Source organism: Topomyia yanbarensis, chromosome 3 (assembly GCF_030247195.1).
Source record: "Topomyia yanbarensis strain Yona2022 chromosome 3, ASM3024719v1, whole genome shotgun sequence".
In the NCBI taxonomy this organism is placed as follows: Eukaryota; Metazoa; Arthropoda; class Insecta; order Diptera; family Culicidae; genus Topomyia; species Topomyia yanbarensis.
This window is the reverse complement of record NC_080672.1, coordinates 246,586,545-246,605,789: the sequence shown is the minus strand read 5'-3', so window position 1 is coordinate 246,605,789 and position 19,245 is coordinate 246,586,545. Positions and strand designations below refer to the sequence as shown.

Here is a 19,245-nt window from a genome sequence, read left to right as displayed (position 1 = left end):
AATTGCTGAACTGAAAATTATGGAATAGAAGTTAATTTTTAGTATTCTTTACAGATTTAACTCGCCGCGCAGATAGCTCGGAAGGTTATCGAAAAGATTCGTGAAAATGAAAATTCCAGTAATGAAGATGATTTTCCCAAACGATTCGTTTTCGAGATGTTTTTATTTGTTCTTTGGCATTAGGATTAGCGATAATAATTCAAATCAAGGATACTACTGGGAAGTCACCTTTAGAAAAAGTCGATGTCGAAGTGAAATTTGGAACTATGCACGCATTCACTTCAGAGATAGCGTGATATAAGGAGCTGCGATTTCATTTCAACGCTTTTTTGTGAAAAGGGCGATACTTACAAATGTAAACATAAGGCTTTTGTCATACATGCGAATGAGGGCTTTGAAACGCAAAAAATTAACCTAAAAATTTTGATTCTACGGTATTGCTTTCTTAAACTACAGCAAAAAATACAACGGGCGAAACTGTATTTTTGTTTGTTTATTTAAAGTTTCGCCCTCCACGCTACATGCAAGCAAACTGGGCGATACTTTTTTTGCTAGCAGTTTAGAGGCGAAACTGTTATTTTCGTATTTTTTTAGGATTATTAAGCTGATACCAGCTGTAAATAGTAACAATGATCGCTATTGAAAAAACACGGACAAAATCGGTGGTGTAGAATGGTAGTTAAAAAAACGTAAGCGTGATACTTCAATGCTGATAGGTGGAACCGAAAAAGTAAACAATCGCCAAAGGGGCGATACTATCATTTTGTCAATTTCAATAGCAAAAACAAATTTTAATTTAATAATTTCAAATACTTTATGAAGTTTTGGGTTTCGATCACTGAATCATGCAATCTAGGATGTAAAAAACACAATAGTTCTTAAATAGGAAATAAAACCAAGTCTGGAAATATTCACTTTTGATTTTCTTTGAATGGTATCACTGCTAGTATCGCCCTTTTCAAGAAAAAGCGTTGATTTCTTAGTTCTCAGTCGCGTTGGAAATTTGAGTAAAGTATAAACTTCAAATCGATTAAAAAATAAAAAATTCGATTTTTTTGGCTCAGTACAATATATAACCCCTTTAGGAAAAATCAGTTTTCCCCCCACAATTTAGATATTTTATTTTATGGGCCATTTTTTCGCTTTCCCATTGATTTGGTTTGAGATTTCTAGCACTGATGTTGTCCTATGCTGATTTGAGCGATTCTCTGAGTCCTGCCACTATCCCATGTAGTATGTGTTATCAAAACATCGTGAAGCATCATGTTCTAAATGTTCTCAAACGATATAATATCCGAAGAGAGTGATAAGAGTTATAAGAAATGTCTCATCACACTGTTAGGTGGATTAAAATCGTTTTTTTAAGAAAGACGGACAGATAAAAAAATAAAAAATAAAGATTTTAGATTTATTTATTGCCCGTTTCGTCTGTAGATAGATTTTCGTGCACAATTTCAAAGCAGCAAATATAAATATGCTCACGCCTAACTGCACGGGAAACAGCAAATAAACAAACCGAACATCTTATGCATAATCCTAGAGAGGGAGTTCAATGTTATTTTTTTTAGTCACCGCAACAACCAATCTATGGTAGATACGGTGTGAGCATATTTTCGTGTGACAAAATTATTTTGCAGTGAGTTTATTTGGGGTAAAATTTGCAATATCGGGAACTTATTAAGGCACTTATACTAATATTACCTTTTTTTCAGGGCTGGAAAAATTTGATGAAGACCATATACTGCCAGTCGTTTGGCTAGAAGTTGTTCCTGGCGTGATATCCGAAGAATTACGCAACATGATATATCATAGCACATTCAGTGCTAATGCCATTCAGCTTTCTTTTAAGTATGGTTCGCTACTAATTTGCGTTACAACGCTGGCTCTTTTGTCAATGGCATGTTACTTCCGTACCAAGAACAACTCCGATTATAATTTGAGATGTATTGACCAATTTACAAAAACGACAAATGAAACACCAGCAAAATCGATTTCAGTGAATGAAACGAAAAACAACGAAATCCATTAATTGAGGGGTAGAGTAAATTAAGGTTGTAGATTAATATGTTCAAGAAACTGGATATAAATGAAATGATTAGGTAAATATTTTCAATTGATTTGCATTGTAATCATATACCGGTGAATTAGCGATTGCAGTGCTATTTGTTCCTTCTCGAAAAATAGGACTTAAATAACTTGGATACACTGTGTATTCTGAAAAAAATGCATTTGGGTAATCTTTCTACAAGAACCAATAACAGCATTCGTCGACAAATTGTGCGCTTTGAGATAACAGTATATTTGCATACAGTTTTAATGAAATTGAGAATTTTATAAAGAGCAATGGAAAGAACCGCGATCTTTCCTTTTCAGAGCAGCTAGATAATGACTACAATAATATAGTTCTAATACTGCCCTTAATGACAAGTCAGTCCCATGTTCTATGCGATTCCCTATCTACATGTGACTAACTTGCGATTTTAGGCAGAACATGTCTTTAATAATAACTATAAATACCCGTTATATAACTTACGTGAAAGTTATGAATGAATGAAAAAAATTCTGCGAATAGAAAAAATCATTATAAATATAACATCAAATATTTTAATCTATTACTATGAACACTTGTGCTATGAAAGAGCTGTATCTGTAGCTCTACTCGTGCCTTACAACGTGTGTGACAGAGACGTACCAGCTGCATTGCATTGATCACTGTGCCACCTATAAACGTTTACTAAACGTGATTTTTCGGTCGTGTAATTGGAAAGGGTAGTTACATATGTCATTTCGAATCGGACCTAAACGTCTGTTATCTATGTTATAGTTAATTGAACCTCGTTAAAATACATGCGAAATCCAATATCTAATTAATATAAAGATAATCTTCAACAACGAATTAACTTTAAATGCCTACTGTACTATTATAGCAGAAGAGCTGCTAACATTACAGTTCGACAGTGTCGGTTTTATACTTAGTAAGTAAACCCTAAGATGATTAATAAATATATGGTGGATTACTAAAACTAATGAATTACATTAGTTTTATTTTTACCACTAGCTATGTGAAGTAGTCACTAAATAAAAATTAAGTGTAAACCTCATCTATTACGGTAAACAGTTCTCAAACGTCGCGTGAGAAAGCATTTTTACGGTTTACGACAGTTGTCAAGTTTATTTCTTTGCAAGGCCTGATATAGATTAGCCGTTGAAACCACGAAGGATGCTCCATTTTACTGGCACTGAAAACATGTATTAATTTTAAGCAGTTAGATTTTTCTGAAATAGACAAGAATCTTTTTATATTAAGAATGCAGAAATCATGTTTTCAAATGTAAATATTTTATAAATATTTTATCCTCTTTACACTATAATAAGGTTAGTAAATATTGTGAATACTCAGATTTTATCGTCAACTATATAAAGTAGATTTGTTTTGAAGAAGAATCTTGTAAAACATTTGTATACACTTGAAGTGAAATTATGTTTAAAATAAACGTAAATAATATAAACTAACGGTTTTCGTTATTGCCCAAGTATAAATAGGTTCGTGAACATCGACTACTGATCACTTCGCCTATGTACTACGCCGCCATGAGCTTGAAGTCAATCCCTGAAACGTCATGTTAAAGGCGATCCGAAGTCGATAGAGATATCAAAAGGGCCGACATAGATCCCTCTAGTTGGGATAAGCTGGTAGGTCGGCGCTGGTGTTTCACAGGTATTCGTTGAAATGTTGTACTTTACTTATTTGTGCGAATATGGGAGTCAATTTTCTGTGATTTTAGTCTCTACTCCTGACATTTTTAAAATTTTCCTGATCAAGTTTATTACGAGGGAAGGAAACTTTGTAATCGTCTTTATAATTGGCCAATCCAATGCAATTTGTATTGCAAAGAAAGCACGTTTTTCTCAAATCTGAATAAAATTGGTTAGATGATTCAATGTGAGATTTGATTAAAGCGCTTTTTCTTCATCCGTAATTGTTAGGAAACCGTTCCAACTTGATATTTAAACTATTTTTGAAACCCCCTCCCCAAAATTATTTTTTTTGCTTGAAGAAAAATTTGTAGTGATGCTGATTAAATTAAATCAAATCTCTAGTACTTTTTCAAGTAATCTCCTAGAGCCTCTTTTTGAATTTTTGCTTCGTTTTTATTAAGTAGAATACTTAAAACGTTTCAATATGGGGTCACGTTTCAAAAATTTCAGTTGAGAAGTTTTACCAAGTTTGAAATGCGATTATCTTCCATTCTACTGATCGAAATCGCAATATATTTGACATTGAAAATGTCTTACTGCACTACCTGGGACAGGGTGTCATTCTAAAATCTAAAATCAAACGATGTCACGTTTTTGCGTCACTATTTTGAACGCTAATAACTTTTTCATTTATGAACGGATTTCCGTCTGGTTACACATTATTGAAAAACAAGCAAAATTGAATAGATCTCGGAAAACGTGAAAACTCCCACACATCAGTCAATCTATCCCCGGCAGAGCCGTCTATAGGGAGCACCTTAGTGACTCAAACGAACACGGAAAGTTACAAATAAATGTGCCGCGTGCTTGTTTGAATCAGTTGTTGCTCTTTTGCCAGACAAGTAACATCATACCAGTAGCAATCAGGCATGTTGACAATGCGTTGCGATGAGTGCTGCATTTGATCACTGCTACCGCTGGTGGTGGCGACGACGACAGGTCTAGGCATCCAGCGGCCAAGCACTTGTGATGTCTCCTTTCCATGGCTCTAATTGGCTGTATTGATTTTGCTGGTGACGTCGTCAGGGTTACCATATTCACAAATTTTTCTGTAATGTCACAGATTTTTTCACAAATTTTAATCACAGATTCTTTTTCACAGATGACAGATTTTTGGAAATATTGTGATTTTTTTTGCAAATTTTCGGGAATTTTTTCACAGATTTAGGAAGGTGGGCTTAGGAGTAGTATTTTTCACCGAATAAGAGCGCTTAAGCCTCTCCTTCAAGGATTGTTTAATTTCATCCTCGCGTAATTTATATATGGGACATGCAAGGAACATCTTTAAGATGGTAAAACGGTTCGGCAATGTACATTTTGATTCGATTTCAATTAAAAACTCAAACATAATGGTGGTAGTACATTGTGTCAAATATTTTGATGAACATTTGTTGAATTCTCAGCTTGTTGCATAGTGGTATCTAAAAAAAGGTTCAAGCGCATCCTCAAGTTTAGCAAATGGTTTTAAATTTAGGATTTTGTGGATGTGTATATTGAAACCTTCAAAACAGTAAAATTCGGCTAACTATTACAATTACAATCAAATTTGAATGTTTCAATATTTTTTTTTAATTTGGACAATAATATCAAAAAACCGACTCAAATTTTCAGTAAAGGGTATAGAACATACGTGTTCCCTTAAAACTACGTTCATTGAATCATTGACTTAAACATTACAAGGGAAAAAGGGTTTTTTTTCGAGCACCCAGTTTTTTCCAGTTTTTTTCAAGAAAGGTTCCAGTTTTTTTGAAAAAAATGTTGGCAACGCTGCCCGTCGGTATCACCACCACAAGCACGTTCTCACAGTTTCCGCTATCGCGCACAGTTGTCTCCCATAGGCCAATAATACAGAAAAAAATATTTCGGTGAAAGCGTGTTTTTATTTTGCGATTTCATCGTTATGGATCTAATTTTAGAGTTGCGTAGGGGAGAGGGGGTAACAATGAAACACATTTTTTATACGATTTAATTTTGATGATAATACATGTTATTTGTGTAGCCAACAGTGATACATAGTTTCACTCTGTTGTTAACTAATACATATATTTTTTCCAGCTGGTAAAATTCACGGGAAATAACTTTTTTTGGGTAATAAACAGTCGGTGATAAAATGTACCAGTGAGCCCCATGGGTAGGAACTATGAAACACGACGTCGTCTACAGTGAAATATTCTACTTGCAAATTTCATTCTTTTGTGTTGACGAATAAAGATCCTAAAGCTTCCTATTAAAGTTACTTGGGGACGCAAATCGTTTGTTTACGGAAGATATCACTATATCATCGCGTAATATCGGACCACCATATATGCATATAAGATGCAATCCTGAAAGAAGCGATAATTTCTACAAAACTTGCCCAAATTGACAAACTTTCCATTTAATGAGTTGTATTTATTGTGGAGAATCGGAACCCATTCATATTTTAATATAGATCACAAAAACAAGAAATTTTCACTGTTCCCCATATATCATCGTTTCACAGCTACCCAATGGGTCTATTTATGAAAATTGTCCAATTACACAGAACCATGACAAGTTAGCAAAAAACTTTGTTCGCGGCAAATGTTGAGCATAAAATTTGCTACAAATAACAGTAGAATAAACAATTATCTGGTGAAAGGTAACTTATAAAAATGGAATAATGTTTTTCATTGCAAATTTACTCTGATTGTTATAAAACCAACAAATATCCATTAAAAGAGATAGAGTTATCAGAAATCTTCCAAAATATAGTAACACGTGTAAAGAATTAGAAACCATGAAGTATGAGGGAATGAGACGATTATGTTCATGCATTATGATTTTATTGCGATTGTTTCATAGTTCCTGCTGATCCACCGTTACCCTCTCTCCCCTACCTGATTTTGCGAAAAAGGATTTGAATTTAATTTTAATAATATCGGCAATCGAATACTCGCAAAAAAAAAATAGGCCAAAAAAAAAAATTGTTCATATTAGTGTTTTATCAGACAACGTGACTTGTAGCTGTGTATTGAATGATAATTTCGGGGTTTGGGGAATATCGAAGAATTTAACTAAAAATATCGAACATGGATTTAACTAACTTTATCCTTGAATATCCCTCTCATTTTTTTCAAAGGTATCTTTAGACTATTCAGTTAATCAGTTCCACTTAAACTATGTTTTAGCTGCGATTGTCTGCACCGTGAATGAATAAAGCATATAAGACGTTTTATATGTTTAAGGGATAATGCAAGACGAAAAACTTTATGTAGCATTGTCAATTTATATTACATTATTATTATTTGTTAAGATCAGGTTTTTAAATTATAAAGCGTAATTATTACTTTCTCAAAAAAACCGATTCAGTGAGATGAGACATTTCTTACATATCACTGTTGTATTATTCATTAGTTTGTCGAACAAACGCAAAGTTGGCAAGCAACTAAATGTGAGATAAGCACAGTTTCAAGTTCTGCACGAATAACACTTCGAATAAAGTGAATAAATTAAAGAAAAATAATAAAACAAATAAAAATTTAAAATAATTATGAAGCAAAAAAATAGAAAAAGTATTTATAAAATGGATAGAAGTATTATTAAATATCAAATTAATAAAATAAATAAAAAAAATCGGCTATATTAAAAAGTAATAGAATTAATAGAATAAATTAAATTGTGTGACTGAACAAAATTAGTCAGAGTATTAAAATGAATAAAATGTGTGAACCCGAGAAATAATCTAAAATGGTATAACACGAAAAAGTGAATAAAATAAATTAAATGAATGATACGAATAAGATGCATGAGATAATAAACTGATCGAAATGTATACAAATAATGAAATGAATACAATAGATAAAATGAAATCGAATAAATAAAATGAAACATACGTCTCCCAACCTTTGAACGGATCGGATCGTTATACATCACAGTGGTGTTCGGTGTGTAAGTTTCAGTGAGTGAAGGTCATCGTTTGTTAGTTCGTTAGCTGCCGTTCTGCTGGTGCCGGTAGTAAATCCAGTTCATTGTTTTCGCTGGTGCGGAACAATCGACGTTGTTTACAGATAAGTTTTGCTTGATTTTTTTTCCTCGTTTGCTCTCTTTCCTTTTCCCTACTTTTACTCTACCTTGTAATCAAATAATCAGACACATCCCCGTTTATATAACGCTTTGCCCTCGTGCTTAAATGGCCGAGGGCGAAATACCATCTGATGTAATCATGGAAGTCCCTGATCCCCCTAACACTCGCATTGCTCCCCGTATAAAGCAGTACCCAGAAGGTTTCTCTGTGCCATGGGTGGTATATTTTCGGACCGGAGAGAAACCAGTTAATATATTAAAACTTTCTCGAGATCTGACTGCTAACTACCAGGCCGTAACTCAGATAACACGTGTTCGGGCAAACAAGATACGTGTTCTAGTGAATGATCTCGGCCAGGCAAACGCGATTGCTTGCTGTGAACACTTTACGCGGGATTTTAAAGCGTACGTGCCTTGTGTGGCCGTAGAAATCGATGGGGTAGTGTCCGAACCGGGCCTGAGATGCGAAGAACTGTTGGAGCATGGGGTTGGTTGCTTTAAGGACTCCTCACTTCAACAGATCAAGATCTTGGAATGCAAACAATTGTATACCGCAAACACCGAGGGAGGTAAGACTACCTACTCTCTATCAGGCTCGCTTCGGGTGACATTCGCCGGGTCCTCTCTTCCCAACTACATCCTCCTTGACAAGGTTCGCCTACCTGTTTGTACCGCGGGTCATGAGCTGCAGCAATTGCAAGCAGTTGGGCCACACAGCCACATATTGTGGAAATAAGAAACGATGCGGCAAATGCGAAGGAGAGCATGAGGATGACTCTTGCGGCAAAGAAACTGAAAAGTGTATTTGCTGCGGGGGCCCTCCACATGCTCTTCAATCATGCCCTGCGTACAAGCAGCGCGGGGATAAAATTAAGTGCTCCCTTAAGGAACGCTCGAGGCGCTCTTATGCAGAAATGCTAAAGAATGCTTCGCCATCTGTCCTGTCCGAAAATCCCTATGCTGATTTGGCTAACGTTGAGCAAGAATCTGACGACCCACGAGAGGGAACATATTTGGTTAACCCAGGGGAATCCAGGAAGAGGAGAAATCTAGCCTCCCCTAGATTGCCTCGTAAGGGTGCCAAGGTGTCGTCCCCTCAGAGTGCGCCAACTACAATCAATAAATCCAACGGAAGTGATGCACTAAACCCGAAGCAATTAGCTCCAGGACTTGGAAATATTAATTCTAACAAGGAGTATCCACCACTTCCAGGGACACCAAAAACCCCAAGTGTCCCCTTTTTTCTAACAGACACTCAGTCCAGTAACGGACTAATGAAATTTTCTGACATAGTGGACTTAATTTTCACAACTTTCAATGTTACTGATCTTCTTAAAAGCATTCTGATACATTTTCTCCCTATAGTGCAATCATTTTTGAAGCAGTTGACTGCTAAATGGCCCCTCCTTGCAGCGATCGTATCCTTCGATTGCTAAGTCATCAAACGAGGTCACTGATTCGATCACTGTCTTACAGTGGAATTGCAGAAGTATCCTCCCGAAAATCAATTCCTTCAAATTTTTACTAAACAGTTTAAAGTGTGATGTTGTCGCATTATGTGAAACTTGGTTAACGTTCGAAATAGATATCAAGTTCCACGACTTTAATATAATTCGTCTGGATCGAGAAAACCCTTACGGAGGAGTACTTTTGGAGATTAAAAAGTGCTATTTTTTCAACCGAATTAACCTCCCTTCGACACCAGGCGTTGAAATTGTCGCTTGTCAAGTTCTAATCAAAGGTAAAGACCTTTGCATTGCTTCCATCTACATTCCTCCTAGAGCCTCGGTAGGGCACCGAACGCTTTGTAATATCACGGAATCCTTACCGGCACCGCGGCTAGTTCTAGGAGACTTTAACTCGCACGGTACGGTATAGGATTGTCTTCACGATGATAATAGATCAACATTAATCCAAGATCTTTGCGACAATTTCAACATGACCATCTTAAACACGGGAGAAATGACGCGGATTCCTATACCACCAGCACGCGCGAGCGCGTTGGATTTATCACTATGCTCGACATCGCTACAGTTAGATTGCATGTGGAAGGTGATCCCTGATCCCCACGGTAGCGATCATTTGCCTATCGTAATTTCAATTGCTAACGGTTCAAGACCATCGGAAACAATCAATGTCTCGTATGACCTCACACGGAACATTGATTGGAAGAGTTACGCGACCGCGATATCCGTTAAAATCGAATCCACCCAATAGCTTCCTCCGAAGGAAGAGAACAGGTTTTTGGCTGGCTTGATTCTCGACAGTGCAAATCAAGCTCAGACTAAACCAGTACCCAGCGCGAATACCCATAGACGGTCTCCCACCCTGTGGTGGGTTAAAGAGTGCTCAGAGCTGTACGCGGAGAAGTCCACTGCATATAAGGCCTTCCGGGAAGACGGGTTACCCGCTAGCTATCAGCAGTACGCGTCGCTAGAGGCGGATGAAGAGTTTAATGAAAGCCAAAAAACGCAGTTATTGGCGCCAGTTCGTCGACGAGTTAACGAGAGAAACAGCGATGAGCACTCTTTTGGGTACGGCTCGACGTATGCGTAACCGAAACAGTACCAACGAGAACGTGGAATATTCAAACCGTTGGATATTCGCTTTCGCCAAGAAGATCTGTTCGGACTCTGTCCCGGTACAGAAAACGTACCGCGCCGCGTCTCCTCACGATACCGCGAACGAAGCACTGTTTTCGATGGTGGAGTTCTCACTTGCTCTCTTATCATGCAACAATGACGCCCCAAGGTTAGACAGAATCAAATTCAACTTGCTGAAGAATCTGCCTGACACTGCAAAAAGGCGCTTGCTGAACTTATTTAACAAGTTTCTTGAGGGTAACATTGTCCCTCATGACTGGAGGCAAGTGAAGGTCATCGCCATTCAAAAACCAGGAAAACCAGCCTCCGACCACAGCTCGTATCGACCGATTGCAATGCTGTCCTGTATTAGGAAGTTGTTCGAGAAAATGATCTTGTTTCGCCTCGACAATTGAGTTGAAGCAAATGGCTTACTGTCAGATACACAATTTGGCTTTCGCAAAGGCAAAGGGACGAACGATTGCCTTGCGTTGCTTTCTACAGAAATCCAAATGGCCTATGCTAACAATGAGCAGATGGCATCAGTCTTCTTGGATATTAAGGAGGCTTTTGATTCAGTTTCTATCAATATTCTGTCAGAGAAGCTGCACCAGCATGGTCTTTCACCAATTTTAAATAACTTTTTGCTAAACCTGTTGTCTGAAAAGCACATGCACTTTTCGCATGGCGATTTAACAACATTGCGATTTAGCTACATGGGTCTTCCCCAGGGCTCATGTCTAAGTCCCCTACTCTACAATTTTTACGTGAATGACATTGACGATTGTCTTGCCAATTCATGCACGCTAAGGCAACTTGCAGACGACGGGGTGGTCTCTGTTAGAGGGCCCAAAGCTGTCGACTTGCAAAGACCATTACAGAATACCTTGGACAATTTGTCTGCTTGGGCTCTTCAACTGGGTATCGAGTTCTCCACGGAGAAAACTGAGTTGGTTGTTTTTTCTAGGAAGCGCGAGCCGGCGCAACTCCAGCTTCTTTTAATGGGTGCAACGATCAATCAGGTTTTCACATTTAAATATCTTGGGGTCTGGTTCGACTCTAAAGGTACCTGGGGATGTCACATTAGGTATCTGAAACAGAAATGCCAACAAAGGATCAATTTTCTCCGGACAATAACTGGAACATGGTGGGGTGCCCACTAGACTGCCCAGGAAAATGACGAATTTTTGAAAACTCAATCGGCCCACCTCTGAGTCGACTTCTAGTCCCACCAGGAGTAGTTGCACCAAATTTGAAACAAATCGGACAAGTCTAATTACCGGACCAACGAGCCTGAAGTTTGTTTGGGATTTTTCAACAATTTACATGGAGAAAACTCACTAGTTCGCATTTTCGTCACTAGGTGGCACTATATGCATCGTATTATCACTGTAAGTGAAAATAAGAAAGATAATTTAATTGTCTACAACTTTGTCGAAGACTGCTAGTAAGTCCGGCTTTGTTAAAAGAAGTTATTGAACTTTTAACGAAGTGATGTCTGAGTCAGTTTTGCATTGGGCCTAGCAGTGCATGGTTGTGTATCAGTACTCGAGTCCCACGAACTATACATTTTTGTGAAATAAGGGTTAGATTTAGCTGAATAGTATGCTTACAAGAATTGTAGTAAATAATACGAGTTATGTTCTGGTTAGAAAATTTTAGTTCCACCTGTGACCGCATAGAGGGCGCCACCACTAACTTTTCATAGAAGAGAGATAGAGTATCAAGATGTTTGGAAGAAATACGCCTGTTCTACAACTTTGTAGAAGACACCAAATTTCTATCTCTCTTCGTTGAAAAGTTAGTGTTGGCGACCTCTATGCGGTAACATGTGGAACTTAAATTTTCTAATCAAAGCATGACTCGTATTCAGTTAGGTTCACTCACTCGGAGCCGATAGTTGTTCTCAACACAAGCTCCGCGTTTAATAAACCCAAACTTTCGCCCGGTCCACGCCACCCATATAGTTTCCGAAGTTCGGGCTCAGCCTCCCGGTTAGTATACCAACTGGTTTCGGCCCGGTCCGTTACGCGAGTGTGAAGTGCCGTGTATCATCAGTGCGAAGGCTACTCGAATTTTAAACCGAAAATTCAAAATCGACTTTCCCACCGTTACCAGGAGCACAGACTCCGAAGGAGTTGAGCGATAGCGCGTCTCCATCAAATCAAAAGGTGCAAACCGTGGTCAACCGTCCGCCTCCACCACGAGCATTGGTTTGAACAGTTGCACGTGCGCGCGCGAATTCAAACCGAAATAGTGTAATTGGCTCCATAGGTGCCGGCGGTAGTGTAGTGCAGTGTAGAAGGTGCATTTTGAAAAAAAAGCCAACCTCCGCCCACCTGACAACCCATAAAAAACCCACCTAATGGGGGAACCTAACCCTCTCCCCACCCCGGGGAGCAGCGGCCCATCTTTGAGTCGGACTTTGCCAGGGTACTTAAACTCTGGCGATATAATCGACAAGCAGACTCTGCTACTGCGAGCAAAATCATTGGATGGTGATTTCGATGCCCGACTGACGACTAACCCGTTCACGATTTTGAAATCGGTACAACGTGTGTTAGGATGCGATCCGACGAAGGTGGTTTCGGCCACAAAAGAAGGTAGAGGGACCCGCTATGTCTTAAGGACGACATCGAAAAAAGCATATAACGCTCTGATGAGTTTGAACGAGCTGATCGACGGGCAAAAAGTTGAGGTGGTTTCTCACCCCACCCTCAACATTACTCATGGTGTCGTTTACGATATCGATACCAAAGACATGAGCAACGAAGAACTTCTTGACGAGCTGAAAGGTCAAGGAGTCGCAGCAGTGCGTAGGATCACCATGCTGCACGAAGGAGTTGTCAGCAATACTCCTCTGGTGGTGATATCGTTTAGTGGCTCAACCCTCCCCGACTACATTTACCTCGGATTGGTACGCACTAGCATCCGGCCCTACTACCCGTCCCCCATGCTGTGCTACCGCTGTGGCAAATTCGGGCATGGCACTAGGGTGTGCCCCAACAAGGAAGCTTGCTTGAACTGCAGCCTGAACCACCCATCAGCCAAAGATAACCCATGCACCCAAGTCTCAAAGTGTATAAACTGCAGCGGAGAGCACTCAACAAGAGCAAAAGAGTGCCCCAAATACATGGAAGAGGTAGCCATCATTAAAGCGAAAGTTTCCCTAAACCTTTCCTTCCCCGAAGCAAGAGCTCTAATAACACAAAAGCGCAAAGGACCAAGTTACGCTGAACAAACCCAGAAAGGCACGGAATCGAAAGACAACGAGAAAGATTCCACTATCGCTAGACTGAAGGCGGAGCTTATTAGGCTAAAGGGCGAAAAGAGCAATCCGCCAAAAGATGACCGGGACGAAGAGATATCAAACCTCAAACACCACCTAGCGGAGTCCGTTCGCCAGCTTAGAATTGCCAAGCAACAACTCACCGAGGTAACGAAAGAAAATAGTAGAGCTAACACTTCACCGAAAGTAGAGCAGGGAAACGTCAACAAACTAAACCCGACCACCACGATATCGACCGAATGTAACGTAGTAGCCGCGAAACAACAGCGAGACCCCCGACTTCGTGACGAACGAAAGCAACAAAGAAATCGTAGCCGAGCAGGCGAAGGGGATAAATCCCGAAGCCCTATCGGAAACAAAACAGAGCCAGCACCACCGAAACAACAACGGACAACCCGCGCGAATTTCCTTCACTATCCGGACATTTGAACATCTCAGACACCGAAACGACGCAAAACTCCATGCCCCAAGCGTCTTTCGTAATGTCCGACTAGCTTTACAACGATCATAGCAACTGGGGATGCCAATAAAAAACAACGTATTCAACAGCAACATAAAACAAAGCCCGCCTGTGTCGACCCTGACCGGGGAAGTTCCGGATACGTCCGACGCACCCCCGGCGGCTGTTGACACAGGACCATTGGAGCATCAACAGGGAAGTACCTTTAACATCCCCATTAGCATTCAACTTACGCATTCACCATCCATCTCAGGCCAACCAGACAGAAATCTAGAAAATCCACCAACACAGCAATCCCAAACGACGGGAACCACGACCGCCTCCAGCGTCCCGCATCTTGCCGGGCCCCAGAGTAGGCGATCTTCCCGCCTGATCTCAAAAATGACACCAGTATCAGGAAAATTAAGCGAACAGCTCCTCTGCAACGAGAACCGGTTCAGGTCTCCCGATATCCCCGCACCTGGCGGACCACCGGGAAGAACACTCAGCCGGGAAACTCCTACTCACCAACAGTAACGAGTACGACGAGACCTCAGCCCGGTTCCCGGTTGCTCTTGGCATCCGGTACGTTTTAGACCATCCAGGAATCCAGTAGTCACCAATCGTGACGCCCACTTCCCCGTGCCGGCCCTGACCGGGGACGTTCCGCCTTGCAGCGATGCTCCCCCGGCGGCTGCTGGTGCGGGAGGCCCGGGCACATCCCGGGTAAGTACCTGTAAACTCAAGCCCGATCGAAATCCATCCGCCGGCAAATTTTCGCCCCCAGGTACCACTGCCAGAAAGGGTTACAGCCCAGAAGCACTCAGCGAACAGTCTACCACCCAACAGCAGTGGCAAACTAATCCTTGCCAATACGGGAGCAACGGTACCCTGACCGAAGACACTACTAGCTCGACTAAAAACGTAAATGGCCTAAACACGAGCGCCCGCTTCCCCGTGCCGGCCCTGTCCGGGGAAGTTCCGCCTATCCGCGACGCGCCCCCGGCGGCTGCTGGTGCGGGAGACCCGGCCTCTCCCCGGGTAAGCTCGTACGATACACTCAGTCCGGAACTGTCTGCTGTTTGTATATCCCTCGCAGGTACCTCCAACAATGCCGCCGAAGGTTACGGAAACACCTCGCCGATCCACCAAGAAGCATTCGGCGGAATCGAAATAAGAAGAGAAGATGGTGAAGCAGATTTGGACCAGCCCTCGTCTAGCCCCCAGTCTACCGCCTCTAACATCAATTCAACGACACTGGCCATCCAGTGGAACACAAATGGACTGCGAGGATGCCTTGGCGACCTGCAAATGATTATTGCTAAGACTCAGCCCATCTGCCTGGCATTGCAGGAGACACACATCCGGGATCAGACGAACCCAGCATCGTGGTTCGGACACCGGTATTCGTGGGACGCCGCCAGCGGGGACAACATCTACCGGACGGTGGGGCTCGCCATTCGGGTCGATATACCGTCCCGTCCGATAACTTTGGATACCGAACTAATAGCCGCTGCCCGAAGGATCGAATATACAGTTCAGTGCACTGTTATATCCCTATATATTCCTGGCGGAACTCGGAACGTGAGTTGCAAACTCCAGCGTCTCATCGACCAAGTTGAGACACCATTCATCATCATGGGAGATGTAAATGGGCATCATACGATGTGGGGCTCACGTCTGTGTAATAGGACAGGAAACGACATCGCCGGAGTAGTCGAAAACAACGACGCGGTCGTTCTCAACGACGGCAGTTCAACATTTATCCGCGGACAGACGGAATCCGCCATTGACGTCACCATCTGCTCGGGAGTGCTGGCAGGATGTTGCGGGTGGACTGTTCTTGCCGACCCATGCAACAGTGACCACTTCCCTATCCAAGTTACGTACGCCCAGACGCCACCTGCTACAACCCGTCGAAGGCGGTGGTTTTACGATTAGGCGGACTGGTCGCGCTATGAAGAGATCGTCGACGACCTTATGAATCGGGACGAGTCATACACTCCGGATGAACTCACCAAAATATTCAGTAAGGCCGCTGTTCCCTGTATTCCCAGGTCAAGTGGTAACCCTCCCCGACAGGCAGTGCACTGGTGGTGCCCAGAAGTCAAGAGAGCCATCAGAGCACGCCGAACTGCGCTGCGGACACTAAAGAAGACTTCTATGGACGATCCACACCGAAGCCAGCGAGCTGATGACTTCAGAAAGGCCAGAAACGAGGCCAGGAAAGCGATAGAGGAGGCAAAAAACACCAGCTGGACTAGATTTTTGGAAGGCATATCTCCTGACTCGTCGACTACAGAACTCTGGCGGAGAGTTAACGCTCTAAGCGGAAAGCGGCGGCATAGTGGCTACGCAATCGCCGTTAACGGGTTCACGACGATCGATCCCACGACCATCGGTAACGAACTAGGCAAACACTTCGCCTCCCTATCCGCAGACACCGCCCTACCAGCTGCGTTCCTGCGAATCAAGCGAAGGGCTGAGAGCAGGCCCGTTCGTTTCGAACCTGATTCAGGTCAAGTATACAACCTACCTTTCACCGGAAGCGAACTATTTACGGCACTAGAATCGGTACACGGCAAGTCTGCCGGATTGGATGACGTTGGTTACCCTCTACTTCGACATTCCCCACCAGTAGCCAAGCGGGCGATTTTGGACAGTATTAACCGCATCTGGAGCGGGGAACCGATGCCCGCTTCATGGAAACAAGCCCTAGTAATCCCCATCCCAAAGCGATGTCAGGGGAGCAGAACGCCAGATGATTTCCGCCCAATCAGTTTACTCCCCTGCTTTGCCAAGACGATGGAGCGAATGGTCAACAGACGGCTGGTGGACCTACTGGAGGAGCGAAAACTTCTGGATCATCGCCAGTTCGCGTTCCGACGTGGAGCAGGAACCGGTCTCCACCTCGCCAGCTTCGGAGAGGTGGTACGCTAATCCGTAAACGACGGCCTGCACGCCGACATCGCGATGGTCGACGTTGCGAAGGCATATAATACCGTGTGGCGTCATGGAATACTGCAACAGCTGGCCAACTGGGGGATCACCGGACAAATGGGCCGCTTCCTAAGCGACTACCTATCCGACCGTACCTTTCGCGTAGGAATAGGGGGTGCCCAATCCAACGCCTTTCCGGAAGCCAACGGCGTCCCCCAGGGATCCGTTCTCGCTGTAACATTGTTCCTGGTGGCCATGAATTCTTTGTTCGCCAATCTGCCGGCTGGAATATACGTCTTTGTCTACGCCGATGACATCGTGTTGGTCTCCATAGGAAGGACAATCGGGCGAACCCGTCGAAAACTTCAAGCTGCCATAAGCGCGGTGAGCCGATGGGCAGTATCAGTCGGTTTTAACATGGCACCCGCAAAAAGCGTAATTACACACTGCTGCAACAAAAACCACATTGCAACAGGGAGGCCGATCCTTCTGGACGGGGCGGTCGTTCCTTATCGTAAGGAACCGAAGATCTTGGGGATAACCGTGGACCGTCGGCTCACTTTCGCGCCACACTTCCAACGTATCAAAGCCGACTGCCGGAGCCGGTTGCGACTAATTAAAACAATCTGCTCCCGGCACAAGCGTTGCAATCGATACACCGCATTGAATATTAGCCAGGCCCTAGTCCACAGCAAGATATTCTACGGGGTTGAGCTGACATGTTGCAATACGGAAGGACTTACCAACATTTTAGGCCCGCTATACCACGGAACAATTCGTGCTGCCTCTGGTCTGCTACCCAGTACGCCTGCTGAGGCGGCCTGCATGGAAGCCGGGATTCTCCCCCTTCGTTGGGCGGCTGCACTCACCATAGCTAGAAGAGCATTGGCATTTTTAGAACGAACCTCCGGAGAGGACTGCTTCCTACTACAGACAGCTAACGAGATCCACCAGGAATACACAGACGTGGATCTGCCACCGATCGCCCGCTTACACCGAGTTCGTGACCGGACCTGGCACGTCCGCGGACCCAACCTAGACACAAGTCTGTCTGCAGAACTGAGGGCCGGCGCAGCTGCCAGTGAAGCCAGAGCCAAATACAATTGTCTAATGGCTACCAGGTATAGCAATCACGTACGGATTTTCACCGACGGCTCCAAGATTGGCGATGAGGTCGGTATAGGAGTAAGCGGAATAGGGGAAGGACTCTCCTTTCGCCTACCAGCACAATGCTCGGTTTTCTCAGCGGAGGCGTCAGCTATCGCCCTCGCTATGGTCCAGAAACCGGAAGATACACCCGTCGTCTTGTTGTCGGATTCTCTATCAGTCATCTCCGCCCTCGAGTCGGGAAAATCCCGCCACCCCTTCATCCAGGCTATCGAGGCCGAGTACGACCCACTCACAACAATCTGCTGGGTCCCCGGTCACTGCAGCATCGACGGTAACGAAAGGGCTGACCGCTTGGCGGCCAGAGGGAGACACGCCCGCCGACACCTCACCAGACTCGTCCCAGCCGCAGATATATTAGGCAAGTTGAAGCTAAAGATAGCCGAAAGTTTCGTGCGTCATTGGCGCAGCAATAGCGGACACCTCCAGCGCATCAAAGGCTCGCTCGACCGCTGGACGGATCGGATCGACAGAAGAGAACAACGAGTACTGTCGCGACTCAGAGTTGGGCATACAAAAGTCTCCCATGCCCACACCGTATCGCGTGTCCCTCCACCAACATGTGTCACATGCGGAGTCCGAACCACGGTGGAACATATCTTAGTGAACTGTCCGGAGTACAGTGACCTCCGATAGCACCATAATCTACCGAACTCCATTAGAGAGATTCTTGCCAACGACCACGCCCGAGAGGAAGTGCTACTATCTTTTCTCAAGAATGCGGGACTTTTCGACCTACTCTGAGGAATCAACCACACCAAGCAACAAAACCTATATAACAAACTTGTAAATGTATATAATGCGATGTGAATTAACATATTTTTTCTTTCTCGCAAGGCGAATGACCTATGAGGTTAAAGCCTTTAAATAAATAAATAAATAAATAAATGACTCGTATTATTTACTATAATTCTTCTGAACATACCATTGAGCTAAACCTAACGATTATTTCACAAAAATGTTTAGTTCGTGTGAATCGAGTATTGATACACAACCATGCACTGTTAGGCCCCATGAAAAACTGA

The 19,245-nt window shown here is 43.0% G+C and overlaps 3 protein-coding genes across 3 annotated transcripts in view; all 3 read left to right on the top strand.

Annotated features, from left to right (window-relative positions):
* The window catches only part of LOC131686702 (lysosome membrane protein 2), a 103,637-nt gene extending 100,183 nt beyond the window's left edge, over window positions 1-3,454 (top strand). The window contains exon 6 of the mRNA XM_058970616.1: window positions 1,713-3,454. Coding sequence (XP_058826599.1) covers window positions 1,713-2,029 — 317 coding nt within the window. The 3' untranslated portion in view covers window positions 2,030-3,454. The remainder of the gene's footprint in view (window positions 1-1,712) is intronic.
* Window positions 3,455-12,750: 9,296 nt separating this feature from the next.
* On the top strand, window positions 12,751-14,103 carry LOC131687838 (uncharacterized). The gene has a single exon (XM_058971928.1). It carries the CDS (start codon window positions 12,751-12,753, stop codon window positions 14,101-14,103), a length of 1,353 nt encoding a protein of 450 aa, XP_058827911.1.
* A 2,983-nt stretch (window positions 14,104-17,086) lies between these two features.
* On the top strand, window positions 17,087-18,856 carry LOC131687837 (uncharacterized). Its single transcript, XM_058971927.1, has one exon. It carries the CDS (start codon window positions 17,087-17,089, stop codon window positions 18,854-18,856), a length of 1,770 nt encoding a protein of 589 aa, XP_058827910.1.
* The last annotated feature ends 389 nt before the right edge of the window (window positions 18,857-19,245 follow it).